Source organism: Salvelinus fontinalis, chromosome 13 (genome assembly GCF_029448725.1).
Source record: "Salvelinus fontinalis isolate EN_2023a chromosome 13, ASM2944872v1, whole genome shotgun sequence".
NCBI lineage: Eukaryota > Metazoa > Chordata > Actinopteri > Salmoniformes > Salmonidae > Salvelinus > Salvelinus fontinalis.
Genome location: NC_074677.1, coordinates 23,127,895 through 23,150,820, shown reverse-complemented (window position 1 = coordinate 23,150,820; position 22,926 = coordinate 23,127,895). Strand labels below are relative to the sequence as shown.

The 22,926-nt window shown below is 42.8% G+C and overlaps 2 protein-coding genes across 5 annotated transcripts; both read right to left on the bottom strand.

Annotated features, from left to right (window-relative positions):
* Nucleotides 1-2,056: 2,056 nt before the first annotated feature.
* LOC129868275 (52 kDa repressor of the inhibitor of the protein kinase-like) lies at nt 2,057-6,886 on the bottom strand. The gene is made up of 5 exons (XM_055942098.1): nt 6,631-6,886; nt 5,827-5,947; nt 5,226-5,333; nt 5,072-5,108; nt 2,057-4,862 (listed from the first exon to the last, which is right to left on the bottom strand). Exons 1-5 carry the CDS (start codon nt 6,717-6,719, stop codon nt 2,971-2,973), a joined length of 2,247 nt encoding a protein of 748 aa, XP_055798073.1. The 5' UTR covers nt 6,720-6,886; the 3' UTR covers nt 2,057-2,970.
* A 9,669-nt stretch (nt 6,887-16,555) lies between these two features.
* On the bottom strand, nt 16,556-20,683 carry LOC129868273 (cytoskeleton-associated protein 2-like). Of its 4 annotated transcripts, none has more exons than XM_055942095.1 (7): nt 20,549-20,683; nt 20,175-20,248; nt 18,840-19,654; nt 18,374-18,728; nt 18,243-18,294; nt 17,798-18,062; nt 16,556-17,617 (listed from the first exon to the last, which is right to left on the bottom strand). In XM_055942095.1, exons 2-7 carry the CDS (start codon nt 20,211-20,213, stop codon nt 17,341-17,343), a joined length of 1,803 nt encoding a protein of 600 aa, XP_055798070.1. In that variant the 5' UTR covers nt 20,214-20,248; nt 20,549-20,683; the 3' UTR covers nt 16,556-17,340. The 4 variants fall into 4 exon arrangements, with proteins under 4 accessions (XP_055798070.1, XP_055798069.1, XP_055798072.1 ...); XM_055942094.1 differs by having other exon boundaries at nt 17,798-18,065; nt 20,549-20,682; XM_055942097.1 differs by having other exon boundaries at nt 18,389-18,728; nt 20,549-20,682.
* Between the last annotated feature and the right edge of the window lie 2,243 nt (nt 20,684-22,926).

The window sequence follows — 22,926 nt, the reverse complement described above, 5'->3', positions numbered from 1 at the left end:
CTGGGAAATGACCATGGCAGGCATTGTTGTGATAGGGAACACCACCAATCAGCCTACACCACTGCACACACCCGTCATATTATGACAACTAGCATAGCAGTGTCAGCAAATGACTGCTGTCTTAACACACACAATAAATCAGATTTGGTCGCTTGTTACGTGCTGTCTGTAGTCCAGATTTGAAAAACAAAACTGATTTGAGCATTACGGCCTGCAGTGTGAACAAGGCTTTAGAGACTTACCCAGAAAGACGCACAGCTGTAATCAATACCAAAAGGTGCTTCTACAAAGTATTGACTCAGGAGTGTGAGTGAATTAGCGATGCACCGATATGACATTTTTGGCCGATTACAATACTTTCCTTGCAAAAAAAAACGATACCGATATTTACAATTTTAGCAGCCTTTTAAGCATTCTAGTAGTTAATTATTTAACACACACACACAGCGGTCTAAAGCACTGCATCTCAGTGCAAGAGGCATCACTACAGTTCCTGTTTCGAATCCAGGCTGTATCACATCCGGCTGTGATTCAGAGTCCCATAGTGCGGCGCAGAATTTACCCGTCGTCGTCTGTACCGTCATTGTAAATAAGAATTTGTTCTTAACTGACTTAAATAAAAGGTTACACACACGCACACCAAAAAGTTATTTTGTTGGCATTTACCTATGTCCCCATTACCAGTAAAACATAATCAAAACCTATTTCTTTCACTTACTTGCTGTGCTGTTTCGTTGTTCAAATCGTTCCATTCTCAAACAGGATTTCTATGGAACACCATTTGTCTTTGCGTGTCAAAAAAAGATATGTCAATTAACGACATCCGTTTCAGTAGCTATAGTTAGCTAGCTAACTATATAGTAGGTGTCATCTAAAAACCCTAATTATAAGACAGTTTTTATTTGATTCATGGTGGTCAGACCCATCTATGCAAAGCTAGCCACAATAGTAGACTTTGTGGTTAGCGTCCAAAATAAAAAAATATGGCATAATTCTATTTGTATTCATTTGCATTACTGTCAATGACAACCCAACAACCTTTTATTTTGAAGGCAAACTGCAAATCCACTATTGTGCCTAATCCTTATTGTGGCTAGCTTCACAACACAACCCTTTGCGGTCGAGCCTCACTAGCCAGATGAAGCTAGCTGGCTGCTTATAACGTTAGCTTTGGGCAACAGGGTTATGTTGCTGACTAGCTATTTATTTTCGTGAACTGAAGTTCAATTTCAGTAGCTGAACAAAAAGTGGCAACCTAGCTAATACTTACTCACAAGGATTCCTAAATCATTGCTAAGAATAATATAAATGATTGCAGGTTCTATTGGTCATTGTTTTCAGGCTGGTTGTATTGGTGTTAGCTAGGTGCCAAGCTAGCTACCCCAGAAGTTGCGGTCGAACAAATTATGCTTTATTACCAACGCGGTATTGTAAACATGTCGTTCGTGGCCTGTGTTTGCAGATTTTTTTGTACAGCTTTGACAGTGCTACTGTATCTTTTTTGACACGCAAAGACCCAAACGGCGTTCCATAGTATGCATGTCATGAAGCTAATAGCAGTGATGCCATTACTGTGCAACATCTGAAAAATAGCGCATTTGGTGGGGCTCGACCAGTCGCGAAAGCCAACATCACCCACAACAGAGAACGATTGATTGTCAAGGGCAAAGGATTCCATTAAATTGGCTTTAATGGATTTCGCCTTTGAGTTGTCTCGCTGACATTTTTTTTACTCTTTCAAATGACTGCTCGATCCACAGCAGACATTGTGAGATAGTTTAGAAATGCTGTGTTGCACGTATAGCGAAATTTCTACTTGGCATCATGTACCTACATTATATAGGTATGCACGTCAGCTTTAACATCGTACCGTTAAACTAGACATTTTTAGCTAATATCAGCCGATTCCAATATGTTCACCGATATATCGTGCATCCCTAGTGTGAATACTTATGCAAATTAGATATTAATGCATTTCATTTTCAATAAATGTGCTAACATATCTAAAAACATGTTTACACTGTCATTATGGGGTATTGTAGAAGGAATAAATGTGTATTTTTCACCAATTTTTTTTATTCAAAATGTGGAACAAGTCAAAGGGTATGAATACTTTTTGAAGGTGCTGTACACACAAATATGTGGACACCCCTTCAAATTAGTGGATTTGGCTATTTATGCAACACCCGTTGCTGACAGGTGTATAAAATCCGAACACACGGCCATGCAACCTCAATAGACAAACATTGGCAGTAGAATTGCCTTACTGAAGAGCTCAGTGACTTTCAATGTGGCAAAGTCATAGGATGCCACCTTTTCAACAAGCCAGTTTGTCAAATTTCTGCCCTGCTAGAGTTGCCCCGGTCAACTGTTAGTGCTGTTATTGTGAAGTGGAAACATCTAGGAGCAACAACAGCTCAGCCACGAAGTGGTAGTCCACACAAGCTCACAGAACGGAACCGGCGAGTGCTGAAGCGTGTAAAGATTGTCTGTTCTCAGTTGCAACACTCACTACCGAGTTCCAAACTGCCTCAAGAAGCAATGTCAGCACAATAACTTTTTGTAATGAGCTTAATGAAATGGGTTTCCATGGCCGAGCAGCCTAACACAAGTCTAAGATCACCATGCGCAATGCTAAGCGTCGGCTGGAGAGGTAAAGCTCACCGCCATTGGACTCTGGAGCAGTGGAAGTGCGTTCTCTGGAGTGATGAATTACGCGTCACCATCCATATTAATGCCCATGATTTTGGAATGAGATGTTCGACAAGCAGGTGTCCACATACTTTTTGCAGTTTAAAACTAACGATTGATTTTCCCCAACAACAAAAAATGCATATATTTGCATTGGTCATTGGTAAACATAGAGCCAAAATAAGTGGTTTCAACATATCAAACATCCAATAGGTGATAGATAAGCTCAGGTCAAAAATGCTAAGGACAGACTACTACTAACATAAAAGAACAAGTAATTTAGTCAACAGGCTGGCATACTTGCTCATGACTTTCATTTTCAGGGTACATCTTAATGTAACTATCAACCATGACATCCAGGTCATGTCTGGCATTATAATGTATGTTCAGAAACGCCAGACTCTTGGACCTGTGTTTGTCAGGTGTGTTCTCCAAGTACATCTGAAAGCGTTTACGTGAAGCATCGCCATCGACATCAAGGCTCAGGACTGGCAGGTTGCAGAGCACCCTCAAGAAGGCAAGTACGTTGGGGAAGAACTTCACTTCAGCCAGCTGCAGCGTCTCATGGACGGTGGAGGGCAGTGTCACCTTGCCCCTGTGCTTCCACTTCACCCTCCAGCAGTGCAGCTCAGTGGGGAGAGTGTCTGCATTGGGAAGGTCGTTCCTGTACATCTCCACGTTGTTCTCCTCAGAAGTGTTGAACTTCAGCTGCCCCATGACAGCAGGGACGAGCGTCAGACATCTCAGGGCGTTGAGGTGGTTTTCAGAGAAGAGGTCGTTCAGTTCATTGATGACGTGGCTCACCACCGGGGCAGTCAGGTGTTCTTTAAAGTAGCTCTCAGGCTGGATCTCTGTTCCAGATTCTGCGTGGTGCTTTCTCAAGTAGAGCCTGGGAACCTTGACCGGGATCTCCAGTGCAGCGGCTAGGTTAACAGCCTCTTCAAACCAGAACTCATGGTATACATCAATGTTATCCGAGACCTCGTTCAGCGAGTGCAACACAGCGGTCAAGCTGTTGGCAGCAAAGTAGACATCCATCGTTGGCCCTTGCAAGTTCTTGCCAAAAGCTCTTGTGAATGACAGGGTGTTTTTCAGCACAACCAACGTTGCAACAAACTCAAAATCAGCCAGAGCCTCTGATATCTCCAAGGCATCATTTGTGACTTGGTCACTCCACCTCAGATCTTCATTGTCGTGAACACTATCCATGCAGAGCAGAAGAGATTCCAGGACATCGACTGCCACCTCGAATGCATCATGTCTCACTGTCCAGTTGGTACGGCAGGCCTCTTTCAGATCATTGGCCTTCTCTTCATTACCCTGGTAGAAAATGGAGATGGCATTCTCCAACTCCAATTGCAGTGAAGAAGCCTCATTGAAAAAAGACTCAATCTTCTTGAAAGTAGACATGACAATCTGAACGCCTGTCAAGGCCACTCCACTTGCCAGTGAGGCATTTAAGGCACAGGTGGATCTTGGTGTGTATACTGCTGTGGGGTACATCTCTGTGAGTTTGGTTGCAATGGCTTTAATTTTGCTAGAATGCACACCGGAGCTGAAGTGGGCCTGCCCTCTACAGTAGTCCATATTTAAACCCCACTTCTTTGTCACCTCAGTCAGCAGCCTCTCCATCAGGGTCTCATCTTCTCCCTCAAATGGAAGGAATCCCACAAACTCCTCCCGCAAGCAGTTGGCCTGGTCCAAAAAACGCAAGAACATGGGGAGGTGGCTCTCGCCAGAGATCTCAACCACATCGTCGGTGACCAATGAGAAGAAGCGAACCTCTCTGACTTCCTGTAAGAGCTCCTCACGGATGCAACTCTCACAGACCTCCATCATCTGCATCTGCTGGGTGAAGGTACAGCACTCTTTGTTCATAGCACTCATCTCAAACCTTTTCCTAAGAGCTTCGTCACCACCAGCATTCATTCGGTACTCCAACAACGCCTTGAAGTTGCTCGGAGTAAGGCACTTGCTCTCCGGCACCTCCTTGGTATGTCTATTCAGAGGTATGTTTTGTTTGCCCAACACTACAATAACTTCAAATAGTGATTTGAGGTATTCTCTGTGCTCCTTCTCCTTAGAGGTCAGCTGAGTGGTGTCGTTTGTCTCAGGGTCAACTTGACCTTCCGCATAATTTTTGTCCGTCTTTGACTGGTCCACCGAGTCCTCTATAGACAAACAAATCAATATTGGGAAAAGAGGATTAACGTAACTTTTTGCTTGTGGGTCCTGTGATCGTGCATTGTCTTATGATGAAGAGAGAAAGACGTCCTTCATTACTGGTCATTAAATTTAAACCTTGATTATTATCATATTACATTGTAAAACAGCCTCAACAAAAACTGTTGTTCAATGTAAAATCGGATGCACAACTTACTTTTCCTCTCTTTCATTTGTCTTGCTTCTGCATTACTCTACAATAGAAAGAGATAAACAGTCAATACCAAACTGTTAGAAGAAGCCTTTAAAAATTGTAAAAAATACACTGAGTATTTGACTTGTGATTTGGTAAATGTAGAAGAAACCCATACCAGCTCTTTAATCCTCTTGCGTTGCCTACATTGTGGATTATTGAGGTGGCTTGTTAAGTCAAAGATGGTTGGTGTGGCATTATCCTTCAGCTTTGTCCTGTAAGGACTCTGAAAATATGAAAGATGATAAGAGATTAACCTAACCTATTTGATGGGTATGTAGCACTGAGGTGCACATCTCTGTTCAACTACATCCATTTCAAATGTTAAAGCTACATATTTAACTTTGTGGGTGACGACCAAATTCACATAGAAATGTTAGTCATCATTCTCATTGAACACAAGTCTAAGAAGTAGGTCAGTTCTATGTGATATATTTATATTTATATGCTTCCTGTTCTTAAGTTTCATTTTTGCATCTTATTTTCGGTTTTGTACACCAGCTTCAAACTGAAAATACAATATTTTGGTTATTGAAAATATATTTCACAGCGGTTTAGATGGTACAATGATCCTCTACACTTTCATTGTTTGTTTTGTCACAAACTGAAATTATACTATTAGAATTTGGCAAAATGGCAAAGCAATTTCTCCATGTTGCACCTTTATATGCTTCAGTTAGGCCAAAAAAACATTAAGCTCGAGCATCAACATCACTTACTGCTTTACATATCATGGATGGTTCAAAGTGGTTAACACAAAGTCTGTAGTGTCTGTTTAGCTGGTCAGGTGTTTTATCTTCAAGATCCTTGCAATGGCAGTTGTCCACCCACTGCTTGCATCTGTGCAAGACAGACAAAACAAAATTCAAATGTATACAATTAACTATCACTGAACATAGTGTAACGACCCTGGGTTTATAAGCGCGGAAATCGACTTTGCCGCTTGAGCATGCTTTTGCTGCACAGTCGATAGCGCGCCGGACCTTGGGCTCGAGACCTGCTCCCTACTGTTTCATTACAATAGATATGATTCAGTGGAGACTAGTGAGGGGAGGACGGCTCATAATAAAGGCTGGAACGAAGCAAATGGAATGGCATCAAATGTATGTATTTGATACCATTACACCAATTCCGCTCCAGTCATTACCACGAGCCCGTGCTCCCCAATTAAGGTGCCACCAACCTCCTGTGATGACTACCATAGACGACAATGGTATAATCACGTGTGCCACGTTGACAAGAACATGCAAACTAAAACATTGTGTCATTCCGAAAGCCATCTCTTGTAAGTTAGCTTTCTGGTATTAAAAATAAGACCTACTGATTTACAAAACCCAAAAGGCTAGCTATGCAGTTATCTCTGCAAGCATGCAGCAAAACTAACTAGTAGGCTAGATACTACTCGAAGCACATCTCTGGCTGACAGCTAACAGCTAACGTTAGGCTACCTTACCGTGCTATTAAGTCAGTAACGTACGTAATGTCAAGCAAAGAACCACAACTTAGTCAGATTGGTACTATACCTTTCAGTGTCCCTTGGAAACCTGAAGAATGGCGATGCTGACTCATTGCTTCTTATGGTGCAATTCGGAGCAGCGCAAAAGTTGGACATTGTTAGTTTTGCTAATATGCTACTTTTCAAAAGTAATTTTGAATATTCACTTTACCCTGAAATTACTAAAGAATAGACGAGCGCGCTGCGGTGCTACATGTGGCCTTGAATCCTGGTGGAAACAGCGGGACGCGCGAATAAACCATCTTCCCACAATGCTTTGCTAACGTCACATCCCAATGCGCATGTCTGTCATAATAATCAACGCTATTTGGAATCGTTGGGATGCCTTAACCGTTTTAAATGTCAACTTCAATTGGGTAGGGAGTCTCAACAACAGAGAAAAACGAGCCTTGTTTCAACTATACCTTATGTCATGCCTTATTGGAATGGTTTTATTGATAATGTCTTTTGGAAAAAAGTTTGGATGTTGCCACACACATAGGTACTTATTAACAAAATGAAGGAACTTTCTTTAAAAATTATTCATAAATATTATCCTGCCAACCAAAATATGAAGAAGTTAAAAAAAAACACACATTAAAATTGTACCTTTTGTAATGACCACCCAGAAACAGTGTTGCATCTTTTTTTAGCATTGTATTCATGTAAGGAATCTGTGGCAAGACATCAGGAGATTTATAATTTAACACATTTATGAAGATTTTACACTATTACAGGGAATGTGCTGCTTGGATTCTTTACTTATGGTAGAAATAAGTTGAAACAATTTTATGTAATTCATTTCATTATTATTTTGGCCAAATTGTATATTCACAAATGTAAATTGAAAAGCAAAACACCACATTTTATTACCTTGCAAAAATAAATGGAACTATATTTTAAGACAATAAAAAACTCTGGCAACAAAAAAGATGTTAGAATTATAAATGTGTTCCCCCATGTACTTTTTGTATTGATTAGTTATGAATAAAATAAAAAAGACAGCCAGTGTCAGCCAAAAAACGAAAATGTAAAACCTTTCAGAATTAAACGTGTTAGCGCCATCTACTGCATGGAGGAAGCATGTTAGACTACATAACATTTCTAGATGTGCGTGGTGCCAATTTTTTTATTTCACCTTTATTTAACCAGGTAGGCCAGCTGAGAAAAAGTTCTCATTTACGACTGCGACCTGGCCAAGATAAAGCAAAGCAGTGCAACAAAAACAACACAGAGCTACACATAAACAAAGGTACAGTCAATAACACAAAAGAAAAATTGAAAAATCTATGTACAGTGTGTGCAAATGTAGAAGAGTAAGGAAGTAGCCATAAATAGGCCATAGAGGCGAAAATAATTACAATTTAGCATTAATACTGGAGTGATACATGTGCAGATGATGATGTGCAATTTACAGATTGGCTGTGTACAGGTACAGTGATCAGTAAGCTGTTCTGACAGCTGATGCTTAACGTTAGAGAGGGAGATATTAGACTCCAGCTTCAGAGATTTTTGCAATTCGTTCCAGTCATTGGCAGCAGAGAACTGGAAGGAAAGGCGGCCAAAGTAAGTGTTGCCTTTGGGGATGACCAGTGCAATATACCTGCTGGAGTGTGTGCTACGGGTGGGTGTTGCTATGGTGACCAGTGAGCTGATATAAGGCGGGGCTTTACCTAGCAAAGACTTATAGATGACCTGGAGCCAGTGGGTTTGGCGACGGATAAGTAGTGAAGGCCAGCCAGAGCATACAGGTCGCAGTGGTGGGTAGTATATGGGGCTTTGGTGACAAAACAGATGGCACTGCGATATACTACATCCAGTTTGCTGAGTAGAGTGTTGGGGGGCTATTTTGTAAATGACATCACCGAAGTCCAGGATCGGTAGGATAGTCAGTTTTACAAGGGTATGTTTGACGGCATGAGTGAAAGAGGCTTTGTTGTGAAATAGGAAGTCGATTCTATATTTAATTTTGGATTGGAGATGCTTAATGTGAGTCTGGAAGGAGAGTTTACAGTCTAACCAGACACCTAGGTATTTGTAGTAGTCCACATATTGTAGGTCAGTACCGTCCAGAGTAGTGATGCTAGTCGGACAGGAGGGTGTGGGCAGGTATTGGTTGAAGAGCATGCATTTAGTTTTACTAGCACTTAAGAGCAGTTGGAGGCCACGGAAGGAGTGTTGTATGGCGTTGAAACTCGTTTGGAGGTTTATTAGCAGAGTGTACAAAGAAGGGCCAGATGTATACAGAATGGTGTCATCTGCGTAGAGGTGGATCAGAGAATCACCAGCAGGAAGAGTGACATCATTGATAAATACAGAGAAAAGAGTCAGCCAGAGAATTGAACCCTGTGGCACCCCCATAGAGACTGCCAGAGGTCCGGACAACAGGCGTTCCGATTTGACACACTGAGCTCTGTCTGAGAAGTAGTTGGTGAACCAGGCGAGGCAGTCGTTTGAGAAGCCAAGGCTATTGAGTCTGCCGATAAGAATGCTGTGATTGACAGAGTCGAAAGCCTTGGCCAGGTTGATGAAGATGGCTGCACAGTACTGTCTTTTATCGATGGTGGTTATGATATCGTTTAGGACCTTGAGCATGGCTGAGGTGCACCCATGACCAGCTCGGAAACCAGGTTGCATTGTGGAGAAGGTACAGTGGGATTCGAAATGGTCGGTGATCTGTTTATTAACTTGGCTTTCGAAGATTTTAGAATGGCAGGGCAGGATGGATATAGGTATATAACAGTTTGGGTTTCGAGTCTCTCCCCCTTTGAAGAGGGGGAAGACCGCGGCAGCTTTTGAATCTTTGGGGATCTCAAACGATACGAAAGAGAGGTTGAATAGGCTAGTAATAGGGGTTGCAACAATTTCAGAGGATAATTTTAGAAAGAGAGGGTCCAGATTGTCTAGCCCAGCTGATTTGTAGGGATCCAGATTTTGCAGCTCTTTCAGAACATCAGCTGTCTGGATTTGGGTGAAGGAGAAGCAGGGGGGGGGGGGGGGGGGCAAGTTGCTGCAGGGGGTGCTGAGATGTTGGCCGGGGTAGGGGTAGCCAGGTGGAAAGCATGGTGAGCCGTGGAAAAATGCTTATTGAAATGATCGATTATCGTAGATTTATTGGTGGTGACAGTGTTTCCTATCCTCATTGCAGTGGGCAGCTGTGAGGAGGTGTTCTTATTCTCCATGGATTTTACAGTGTCCCAAAACTTTTTGGAATTAGTGCTACAGGAAGCAAATTTCTGTTTGAAAAAGCTAGCCTTAGCTTTCATAACTGACTGAGTATATTGGTTCCTGACTTCCCTGAAAATATGCATATCGCAGGGGCTATTCGATGCTAATGCAGAACGCCACAGGATGTTTTTGTGCTGGTCAAGGGCAGTCAAGTCTGGGGTGAACCAAGGGCTATATCTGTTCTTAGTTCAACATTTTTTGAATGGGGCATTCTTATTTAAGATGGAGAGGAAAGCACTTTTTAAGAGCAACCAGGCATCCTCTACTAACAGGATGAGGTCAATATCTTTCCAGGATACCCGGGCCAGGTCGATTAGAAAGGCCTGCTTGCTGAAGTTTTTTAGGGAGCGTTTGACAGTGATGAGGGGTGGTCGTTTGGGTCCAGTGAGTAGCTAAGCAAGCTGGAGACACGGCGATTCAGACAGCTAGCAGGCCGGGGCTAGTAAGCTAGCAGATGGGCCACAGGGGGACGTCGCAACGAGAGTGCCTGTTGAAACTGCCTCGGACGGTTATGTCGGCAGACCAGTCGTGATGGACCGGCGGGGCTCTGTGTCGGCAGCAAAGGGTCCAGGCCAATGTGCAAAAGTGATATTGAAGCCCAGGAATTATCTGATGGATCTCTTTGGCTTGCCGGGAGATGGGCATAGCTCAAGGCTAGCTCCAGGCTAACTGGAGCTTGCTTCGGGACAGAGGCGTTAGCCAGAAGTCGCCACTCATATAGCAGCTAGCTAGCTGCGATGATCCAGAGTAAAGGTTCAGCACTTGCGGTAGGAATCCGGAGATGTGGTAGATTAAAGCAGTCCGATATGCTCTGGGTTGATATGCTATGGTCAAAACAAATTGTATTTGTTACATGCTTCATAAACTACAGGTGTGGACTAACAGTGAAATGCTTACTTACGTGCCGTTCCCAACAATGCAGAGAGAAAGAAAAAAATGATGATAATAGAAAAGTAAAACACGTAATAATAAAAGCAATAATAGATATACAATGAGTACAGAGTCTATGTCCAGGGGTACGAAGTAATTGAGGCACCTAGATATAAGTGGAATAAAGTACTTAAGTAAAGCAACTTTAAAGTACTACATAAGTAGTTTTGAGGTATCTGTACATTACTTTACTACTTATATTTTTGCCAACTTTTACTTTGACTTCACCACATTCCTAAAGAAAACAATGTACTTTTTACTCCATACATTTTCCCTGACACCCAACATTTTGACAGGAAAATGGTACAATTCACACACTTATCAAGAGAACATCCCTGGTCATCCCCTACTGCCTCTGATCTGGGAGACTCGTTAAACACAATGCTTTGTTTGTAAATTATGTCTGAGTGTTGGAGTGTGCCCCTTTCTATCTGTCCATTCACTCCTTGAAGGAGAGCACTACTTGACCCAAAATCGCCCAGAATGCACGCGCAGCCCATTGCCGTGGACATAGGCAACGTACCAGAAATGAGTTACCTCTGGTTCATTCAGACAAATAATTGTATAACTAAACCAATATAGACCACAGCATAGACCACAGCCTGTCGTTTCCAATGGGAACAAATTAGCCATAGTGGCATATTTCCGTTAGGGAACGCCTACTCTGTGAAGTGTGCATTTGCACTCTTTCTAAACAATGCAATTTTTAAAAACTTATGCAAAGGTTAAAGTTTACAAACCGTAGTCCACTCTGTTCATAACATATTATAGTTTTGGGAACAGAAAACTCTATTGAGATCAAATGTTTCTTCGATGAGAAAATTTGCAGAATGTCGGCCAAATTCTATCTCGTTCGAACTTCTCCCACTAGTGAGAGGAGAAAATATGGTGGTGAGAGGTGGGCTTCCTCTCACTACCATACTTGGTAGTGAGTGGAATCGCCAAGCGGATGCTTCACATTTAAACATCCAGTGAAATATGTCTCATTGTTCTACCTTATTGTTTTGTATTACGTTTCTTTTTTTAAAATTAAAACACTCACTCCCTGAGCTTGCTTCCTGACTCTCAGTGCACATCGTTACATAGTCCCACTAAGCCCAAACCAGATGAAATGGCGTATCGCTGCAGAATGCTGTGGTAGCCATGCTGGTTAAGTGTGCCTTGACTTCTAAATAAATCAGACAGTGTCACCAGCAAAGCACCCCACACAATCACACCTTGTCCTCCATGCTTCACGGTGGGAACCACACATGTGGAGATCATCCGTTCACCTACTCTGCATCTCACAAAGACACAGCGTTTGGAACCAAAAATCTCCAATTTGGACTCATCCGACCAAAGGACAGATTTCCACCGGTCTAATGTCCATTTGCTCCTGTCTCTTGGCCCAAGCAAGTCTCTTCTTCTTATTGGTGTCCTTTAGTGGTGGTTCCTTTCCAGCAATTCGACTATGAAGGCTTGATTCACGCAGTCTCTTCTGAACAGTTTATGTTGAGATGTGTCTGTTACTTGAACTCTATGAAGCATTTATTTGGATTGCAATTTCTTTTTTTTTGTAAGTTCTTGAAATTTTCCGGATTGACTGACCTTCACATCTTAAATGAATGATGGAATGTTGTCTCTTTGTGTATTTGAGCTGTTCTTGACATTGTATTTTACCAAATAGGGCTATCTTCTGTATACCCCCCCCCCCCCCCTGCCTTGTCACAACTGATTGGCTCAAACGCATTAAGGAAAGAAATTGTACAAATTAACTTTTAACAAGTCACACCTGTTAATTGAAATGCATTCCAGGTGACTGCCTCATGAAGCTGGTTGAGAGAATGCCAAGAGTGTGAAAAGATGTTATCAAGGCAAAGGGTGGCTACTTTGATAAATCTTCAATAAAAATATATTTTGATTTGTTTAACACTTTTTTGGTTACTACATAATTCCATATGTATAATTTCATAGTTCTGATGTCTTCACTACTATTCTACAATGTAGAAAATAGTAAAAATAGAGAAAAACCCTGGAATGAGTAGGTGTGTCCAAACTTTTGACAGGTACTGTATATCAGTACACTCTTAATTTAAGAATTACGAAACGTGTATTCGATCAAATAAACCTTACTTAGCAAGAAAGCCCGTAGTTTTTTTCTTGACCAAATTCGACTCATTGAACTCCATACAAAAACTCCTTGCTTGGTGGGCGAAACAACGTAAACATGCCGGCTGCGGGAGGGAGACAGATGGGCCTCTCTTCCTTTCTGGAGGTTCAAAACCGTATTATTAACTTGGGTGGTTCAAGCCTTGAATGTTGATTGGCTGAAAGCCATGGTATATCAGACTGTATACCAAGGATATGACAACATTTATTTTTACTGCTGCAATTACGTTGGTAACCAGATCATTATAGCAGTAAGGCTACCTCTGGGGTTTGTGGTATATTGCCAATATACCACGGCTAAGGGCTGTATCTAGGCACTCCGCGTTGCATCATGCATAAGAAAAGCCCTTAGCCGTGGTATATTGGCCATATACCACACCCCCTCGGGCCTTATTGCTTAAATGGATCATGGTTCAATTGTGACTGACTGACCTACAAATAATGACTAGCTATTTATGACGCAAGCTTTCACTGTTGGCTGCAATGTTGAACAAGCCCAGTGGCACTAAGAGAGGAGGACGTGGAGGTGTCCTGTGTGTAAGTATGTATTTGGTATTTTATTAGGATCCCCATTAGCTGTTGCAAAAGCAGCAGGTACTCTTCCTGGGGTCCACAACAAACACGAAACATAATACAGAAACAATAGACAAGAACAGCTAAAGGACAGAACTGCATATATTTTTAAAAAGGCACACATAGCCTACATATCAATTCATACACACAAACTATCTAGGTCAAATAGGGGAGATGTGCTGCAAGGTGTTGCTTTATCTGTTTTTTGAAACCAGGTTTGCTGTTTATTTTAGCAATATGAGATGGAAGGAAGTTCCATGCATGTGATGACCATTTCCTAACTGTTATGTCAATAAAGTTGTCTCCTCTTTGAATGAGTTAAAATAATGCCTCTCTCTGCCCCTCTCCCAGTTTTTTGATGAAATTCAAAACGTATCAGTTTTCCCTTTTACGAGGTTGGAGTAAAACCAAGTTCAACTACAACAGCGCCGGAGATGGCAAACGTTTTACGGGCTTCTAACCAATTGTGCTATTGTGAGTGTTTTTTCACGTTCTAACTTATTTTGTACATAATGTTTCTGCCACCGTCTCATATGACTGTAAAGAGCTTCTGGATATCAGAACAACAATTACTCACCTCGTACTGGACAAAGTTTTTTTCTTTAATGAGTGGACGCAAAGGATTTACTTCAGACACCGGACAAGGCCTAATCCCCGTCATTCGCATGAAGAAGAGAAAGAGATATAGGGGTCGTAGGTCAGGGTGCATTGTAAGAATACAACGGCGAGCTGTTAACCCGCCTCTACTGTCAGTTCTATTAGCCAACGTGCAATCATTGGATAATAAACTGGTTGCGCTCCGATCAAGACTATCCTACCAACGGGACATTAAAAGCTGTAATATCTTATGTTTCACCGAGTTGTGGCTGAACAACGACATGGGTAACATACAGCTGGCTAGGTTTTCCTTGCATCGGCAAGATAGAACAGCTGCCTCCAAAACAAGAAAATGCTCATCCAGAGACAGCGCTCCTAGTAGCCGGGGACTTAAATGCAGGGAAACTTAAATCCGTTTTCTACCAGCCTGTTACGTGTGTAACCAGAAAAAAAAAAACTCTAGACCACCTTTACTCCACACACAGAGACGTGTACAAAGCTCTCCCTCCATGATTCCTGCTTACAAGCAAAAACTAAAGCAGGAAGTACCAGTGACTCGCTAAATATGGAAGTGGTCAGATGACGCAGATCCTAAACTACAGGACTGTTTTGCAAGCAGACTGGAATATGTTCCGTGATTCTTCCGATGGGATTGAGTACACCACCTCGGTCACTGCCTTCATCAATACGTGCATTGATGACATCGCCCCAACAGTGACCGTACGTACATAACCCAACCAGAAGCAATGGATTACAAGCTAAATCCACACTGAGCTAAAGGGTAGAGCTGCCAGATTCAAGGAGCAGGAATCTAATCAAGCTATGCCCTCTGACGAAACATCAAACAGGCATTACAGGACTAGGATTGAATCTAACTAAACCGGTTCTGACACTAATCGGATGTGGCAGGGCTTGCAAACTATTATGGACTACAAAGGGAAAAACACAGCCGTGAGCTGCCCAGTGACACGAGGCTACCAGACAAGCTAAATTACTTCTATGCACGCTCCGAGGCAAGCAACACTGAAGCATGCATGAGAGCACCAGCTGTTCCAGACGACTGTGTGATCACGCTCTCCGGGACCAGACGGATTACCAGGACGCGTACTCCGAGCATGCGCTGATCAACTGGCAAGTGCCTTTACTGACATTTTCAACCTGTCCCTGACCGAGTCTGTAATACCAACATGTTTCAAGCAGACCACCATAGTCCCTGTGCCCAAGAAGAACAAGGTAACCTGCCTAAATAACTACTGACCCGTAGCACTCATGTCTGTAGTCATGAAGTGCTTTGAAAGGCTGATCATGGCTCACATCAACACCATTACCCCCAGAAACCCTAGACCCACACCAATTTGCATGCCGCAACTGGACTTCCTGACGGGCCACCCCCAGGTGGTAAGGTTTGGTAACATCTGCCACGGTGATCCTCAACACAGTAGCCCCTCAGGGGTGCGTGCTCAGCCCCCTCTTGTACTCCCTGTTCACCCATGACTGTATGGCCAAGCACGACTCCAACACCATCAAGTTTGCCGACGACACAACAGTGGTAGGCCTGATCACTGACAACAATGAAACAGCCTATAGGGAGATCGAAGACCTGGCAGTGTGGTGCCAGGATAATAACCTCTCCCTCAATGTGATTAGGGAGGAGATAATCGTGGACTTCAGGAAAAGAAGGGCCGAGCAAACACCCATATTCTCATTGACAGGGCTGCAGTGGAGCAGGTTGAGAGCTTCAAGTTCCTTAGTGTCCACATCACCAACGAACTGTCATGGTCCAAACACATCAAGACAATTTTAAAGAGGGCACAACAACGCCTATTCCCCGTCAGGAGACTGAAAAGATTTGGCATGGGTCCCCAGATCCTCAAAAAGGTCTACAGCTGCACCATCGAGAGCATCCTGACTGGCTGCATCACCGCCTGGTATGGCAACTGCTCGACCTACGACCGCAAGGTACTACAGAGAGTAGTACGTACGGCCCAATACATCACTGGAGCCAAGATTCCTGCCATCCAGGACCTTTATACCAGTGTCAGAGGAAGGCCCTAATATTTGCCAAAAACTCCAGGCGCCCTAGTCATAGACTGTTCTCATAGACTGCTTCTGCACAGCAAGCGGTACCGGAGGGCCAAGTCTAGGTCCAAAAGGTTTCTTAACAGCTTCTATCCCCAAGCCATACGACTCCTGAAAAGCTAACCAAATGGCTACTTGGACTATTTGCATTGATCCCCCCTCACTATGCATTATCTATGCAGTCAATTTACCTATACATTATGTCAAATACCCCAACTAACCTGTGCCCCCACACTTTGACACTGTACCCCTTTTATATGGCCTCTTTACTGTTATTTTGTTGCTCTTTTTCATTTACTTCAGTTAATATAGTAAATACTTTAACACTTATTTTTCTAAAAACTGCAGTGTTGGTTAAGGGCTTGTAAAGTAAGCATTTCACTGAAGGTCAACACCTGTTGTATTCAGAAATATTTGTCAAATACAGTTTTATTTAAGACAGCGTTAATCATGACAATTATCTAAGGAATAATTTTTCACTTCTCATTGACTTAGTGTAGAAACTCTGCTTACACCTGTTGTGTGGTGAAAGATATTCCTGCTCAATCTACACAACATTTTTAAAGAGTTCTGACATCGCTCATGTTTGGCCCTCTAAAACTTGTTAGGTAGCATTACTGTCTATCAAGAGGCAAGTTGCAGCCGGTGAGTTGTCAATTTATTGGAATTTCCCATTTAAAATTGCAACAGCAATAATTCTACCAGACACCTATTTTGCTAAAAAAATAGGTTATGTCACTTTTCCTTGATGTGCAACACAGATTTGCCGATAAAAGCTGTGTTGTACATTATTAAATATATGGTAACACTGTGTGGTAGATATTAACATATCAACTCTGCCATTAAAAGAACAATACATTCATAAAAACAGATAATATATACAATAACAAATAAAATAGGTGTAGCAGATCAAGGTATAGCAAACCAGTCTTCCTTATGAGAAGTGACAACACAAAGAAATAAGAAAAAGAAGAACAAAAAGGCATGCCTAATTGAGGCACCCAGTCTTAGTGGATCAGTAATATTAGTCTGCCACACAGTCCATATTATCACAATTTGGATTAACATTATGTAAAATAGCAAATCATCCATTTTCATTATTTTAATACCCCTTCTGTAACGTGCCGATCAACTCCACATTTTTTATCTTCCTTTTCAGGCCTCTTCACAATCATCCAAAGACTCAGAACCTCTCCAGGTCTTTGGGATGGTCAGGCAGGTCCTCCAGAAGGGCAGGGTTCCTCCTGTAGATGTAGGCGTTGGCATCGTCGTCCAGCTTCACCAGCTCAGCCAGCGAGGAAACACAGGTGTCATGGTCTGTCAGCATCCCAGGCAGGCGGGATGCTGTTCGCTGGATGCGACAGGAACGACGGACTGGTGTCAGGAACTTCAGATCCTTGATGGTGCTCTTTCGCCTGGAACCACTTGCACATGCCTCACAGTCGATTTTTCTCTTAACACTAGAGGGGGGAAAGAGACGGACAGCATTTTGTGATTAGTTGAAAGCCATGTCGGTTTAATATACATTTCAATATAGAGATGTAAATTAGTGCTGTTCTCCATGACCTCCAGAAGATGCTATAAATGGAAGTGATGTTAACAGGATTACAGCAGGTATTTTTAAAGACAAGAAATCTCACCTTTGCAGGTATGGAGTTGTCTTCACACTGTATTTCACCACTGATGTGCCGTCTGCCTCTGGTGTCGTCTCCATCAAACAGTCACCGTCGTCATGAACTTCATCAATATAACCCTTCCTTACTTTCTGCTCTGAAGCTCCCTCTCCTACGTCACATTTCACTTCAACATCCTTATTCACAGGAGACTCATTCCTTTCTTCAAATTCCTTATTTGTATGTCTCTCCACCATTTTCTCGTCAGATTCATCCCTTTTCTCATTCGGGTCTTCTAAAAAAGAAACACCAATGAATATAACACGTTACTACAGTTAACAAGTTCATCTCTTACACGATTTGAGCCTTTGTGTTGCATAATTTGAATTAGGCAGACAACGTCAAATGAGCAAGTAAATTCGTCTGTATTTCTGTTCGCTGTGAATGTAAATGCATTAACCACAAAATGTACCATCCACACATGCTGAGGGCTTCTCCAATGCATCACGAAGGTTGACCACAATCTGTGATAAGACATACGACAGAGGCAATGAGGTTATATTTAAGAGTTTTGATGAATAAAACAGTATATAGGTTTCTTACATCATTCATTCTGACCTCTGGATCAACAGGAAGAAAATCTGTATCAGAGTTGTCAAGCAGGTCCAATGTCGTGTTCATTGTCAGTGGAGTTGAGGCACAGGCTGCCTCCTGTTCAATGACCACCTGGTCGTTTTTAAGCCGAACAGTCGGTTCAGGCTCATCAACAGGTTGTTGTGGCTCCTGGTCAACGGGCTGAGGCGCAACATTGGTCTTTAGTTGAGAGACAGCTGTGGATTCTGGGTGCACTTCAGGCTCTGGCTGCACAAATGGTTTAGACTTTGGGGGTGCCACTGCTGATATGGGAGGCCTTTTCAGAGTCTTTCCCTTGGATGCCAGCCACGCTGCCAGCTTTGTCCTGGGAATCAAAAACATCAGTTAAAACAATTTTGAGCACTTGACCTAATTACCAACAGTTATTTGACCATTTTCAAGAATGTAATTTTAAAAAATTATAAAAATCGCAAACCTTCTCTCTTCAGCCGTCTCTGTGATAGCCCTGTACTGGCTTCGGGTGCTGGCAACTGGAATCGTGTGAACCTTCTTGTCAGTAGCCACTGTCATCTTAGGCTTGGTGCCATGCGGTAGCTCTTTCCCCTTAGATGTCATGGCAGACCTAGTGGAGCTTGGGCGAGCTGTGGTAAATGGAGCAGTTCTGAAAGGAGGGACTGCAGAGAGAACGCCCGTGGGACGGCGTATAGCTGGGACTGGACACTTGGAGACTGGAGGAGGCCCATTGGACACAGACTTGGATCTTGAGGGTTGACACGATTGGGGGGGCTTAAACATGTCACGCCCAGGCAAATCAGCAACAGATTTGGACTTTGTCAAATATCCAGGCTTTTGTCCCTTAGCTTTGGACACAGCGGTCTTCGCAGCTGCTTTGCTTTCTAGCCCTCCTTCCAGGCCACTAGGCTTCCTGAAGGAGCTTATTTTGGATTGGACAACCTTGCCTTTGTATGCGCCAGGGACAGGTTTGACTGGGACGGTAGCTGGAGGCTTTGGGGCATCTGCAACCAGCTTTCTCTGTCTGACAGCCTGTTTGGTGAGGAAGGCTTGGCTGAAGGTGTTGCGTCTCTTCGTATTGCCAGTGGTTGTTGCCATCACATCTTTCTGCTCCGTCTTGACCTTCTTTAGAGCATCCTCTCCCTTTCCCAAGTCCTCCTTTTTATTGCTCTTGGAATGCAGAGGGGCAAATTGAGCAGCCACTGTTTTAGTAGGAGCAGCTCTGGTAATTAAACACTTAGTGGATCCACTTGTTGGTTTGGCATTCTCTTTGTTGCCCTAATAATAGCAGACAGGACAAAGAAACAAGACAGATAAATTAGATGTAATACATAGATAGGCCAACCCCTAAGCACTTGGTGGGGGGGGGGGGGGTGTAAATTCAATCTGGAGTGCCAGAGTGTCCTCTGGGCGGTAGTAAATTCAGAGTATTTAGCCCTCGGAACGATCAGAGCGCACACTGAACGCTATGGCAAGTTGATCCAAGCGTTCTGACCTCAACCGCAGGCAAGCACCCAAGCTAACATTAGCTAGCTACTTCAAGACACAAAATGAGAGAACATCACACTGACCATTTTACTCGCCCTAGCAGAGCTGGTTAGGCCGTTTACATGTTATCCAGACAGTCGGTGATTGTGCTGTGCTGCTGGAAACAATTTAATTACGTTTTTTCACGACGTTTACTGACACCCGCCATATGCAACGGGTGTTGAGCGTTCGTAAATTCATCAGTAATTCTGCTCTGAAATCGGATTAGATAGCCAGAGAGAATTTACGAACGCACCCATATTTACCTTACCTTTTTTAAATTGGTGTTCTTTCTTGTAACTGTGGCCATTTTCTTCGGGCACAAAAGGCAGATCCCCTATTGCCCTAAAAAAAATATAAATATAGGTGATCAGTAACAGAGCTAGAATATTTGTGGGAAAAGTTTTTACAAGGAATTCTGATTCTAAAACGTACGTTTAGCTTCCTACCTAACTAGCAGTTTACTAACTAGTAATATTATGTTATATATTATGAACGTTTTTCGACGGCGTTGGCCTGCAACCCGTAGGTAGTTAACTGGAAACAGAGCGTAAGAGGTTGCTGGAAAACGATCAAGTCGGGTGTAAATTTCAATCCAGAAGGTTTAACTAGCGAACCTAGATAAAAATAAATAATCGCGCGTACCTTGTTATTGAATGTATTGTAGACAAAGAGGAAAACCGACGGGCAGAGACAAAAGCTAAAACGTCTCTCACAAAACAAACCCATTCAACTTTCGCGCTGTATAATGGTAAATAAGATTGGTCCGGATGTTGTCAGGGAAAACTCATTTTAGCCAATCGAATGTCTCGAGATGAGGTCATGGGACATTTTGGAGGAGGGTCTGGGCGGGTTCATCTGAGAAGGCATCCATCTGCACTTTTGAATGTTTGAACCATAATAGAATTCCTAAACTACTGGCTGCCTGCAACACCCCAGATGGGATAGGGAGGCATTTTATATAACTTATAAAATCACTTTCATGCTACTGTATTGACCTAGGTCATTTGTGTAAGCAAATCACCAAATTCACTATTCTAAAATAAGTTCCTCCATTTTTGAGAGAGAGAATTCGAAAACAAACCCGATTTTGACAAACTCCAATATCTAACGTTACTGGGTGAAATACCAGTGTGAAATCACAGCAGCAAGATTTGTGACCTGTTGCCACAGGAAAAGGTCAACCAGTGAAGGACAACCACCATTGTAAATATAACCCATATTTATTTTCTCTTTTGTACATCGTTACAACACTATATATACATAATTACATTTGTAATGGCTTTATTCTTTTGGAACTTCTGTGAGTGTAATTTTTACTGTTCACTTTTGTTTATTATCTACCTCACTTGCTTTGGCAATGTTAACATATGTTTCCCATGCCAATAAAGCCCCTTGAATGAGAGAGCGAGAGAGAGCTCTATTTGTATGTCATCTGATCATAGCACCACCTTGAGTTTGCTAAATGGCATTAGCACTTGGATTGGAACCGGTGCTTTGGTCAGATAACATTAAAATAGAGCTCTTTGGCCATGCACACCAGTGGTGGGTTTGGCTTTGAAAAACTTTAGGTTACGACCGTAACCCCAGTTCTCTGATAGTATGGGTCAGGTATTTCACTTATGGGATACGCCCCCAGCGTATTCGTCAGAAGCCTTTATTACACTACGCCAGCCATGATTGGCTGGACGTCGAGACGTGTGTGTCGGGGAAGGGTGTCCCTCCTACCCTATAAAAAACGTCCAACGCAGCATCTCTGAGTCTTTCAAAAATAATACAGGAGTCAGTATACCCAATAAGTGAAATACCTCACTCATACCATCAGAGAACCTGGGTTACAGTCATAACCTAAAGTCCTCTTACAAGCCCTGTGTTGCCAGACAAGCTTATCCTGACGACCGACTGCCCTGTGCGATGTATCACACAAATGGGCTTTGCCCCTCAGAAGATCCTACACGTATAACAGTATGCGCCAGGCTCAGTGCAGTGACATCGAGCCTATAAAACTTCGCAAATGTATGAGGCGAAGCCCAACGCGCTGCTGAGAGAAATATCTTGGATAAATATGCCCTTAAATAAATACCAGGACGTAGCCATTCCTCTAGTGGATTGAGCCCGTAGGCCAGCAGGAGAATGAAGACCCTTACTTGTGTAGGCCAAAGCAATAGCCTCCACTATCCAGTGAGAGAGGTATTGTTAAGTGAGCGCTTTACCTGTGTGAGGTTTCGCCCAGGAAACAAACAACTGATCACATTTTCTAAATCCCTTAGTCCTGCACAACATATAAAACCGTTGATGTTCCGGAGAGAAAAACAGTGGGGGATAAAAAGCTACCAGCTCAAGGGGAAGACATATCAAAGATGGGTTAATACTCTTCGGGATAAAGGCGGAGTTAGGCCGCAATGATACCTAATCACGTGTATGTGACCAATAAAATTTGATTTGATTTCTTACCGGGTGCAAATTGTGCGTGAATGTCACCTACACGCTTGGCAGAGGCCAATGCTAGTAATAGAGCAGTCTTTAATGAAAGCATCTATAGCTCCACCTGATTCAGGGGCTCAAAAGGCTGTTGGCATAGAGCATCCAAAACAATTGATAAATCCCATGACGGGGCAAGCTGTTTGGACACCGGACTCAAACGACATGCACCCTTCATAAAACAGGCGACAAGGGGGTGTTGCCCCACTGTCGTGCTCCCAAAACCCACAAGACAAGCCAAAATAGCTGCTAGATATACCTTAATAGTAGAAAAAGCATTTCCTTTTTCTAATAATTCCTGTACAAACGACAGGATTACCGGGACAGAGCACTGGAATTGCACTGTCTGTGATTTAGTGCACCATTCCTCAAACACTGAGACCTAGAGAAGAGACCCATTGTTGAAACCCTCATATTCAAACATCCAAATAACTACTAAAGCCGATGCCATCAAACCTAGTAGCCTTAGGCATGTTTTCAAAGAGACCAGGTTCCTTCTGCTACGCAATCTTGTAAAGTTATTATATGTTCCACTGAAAGGA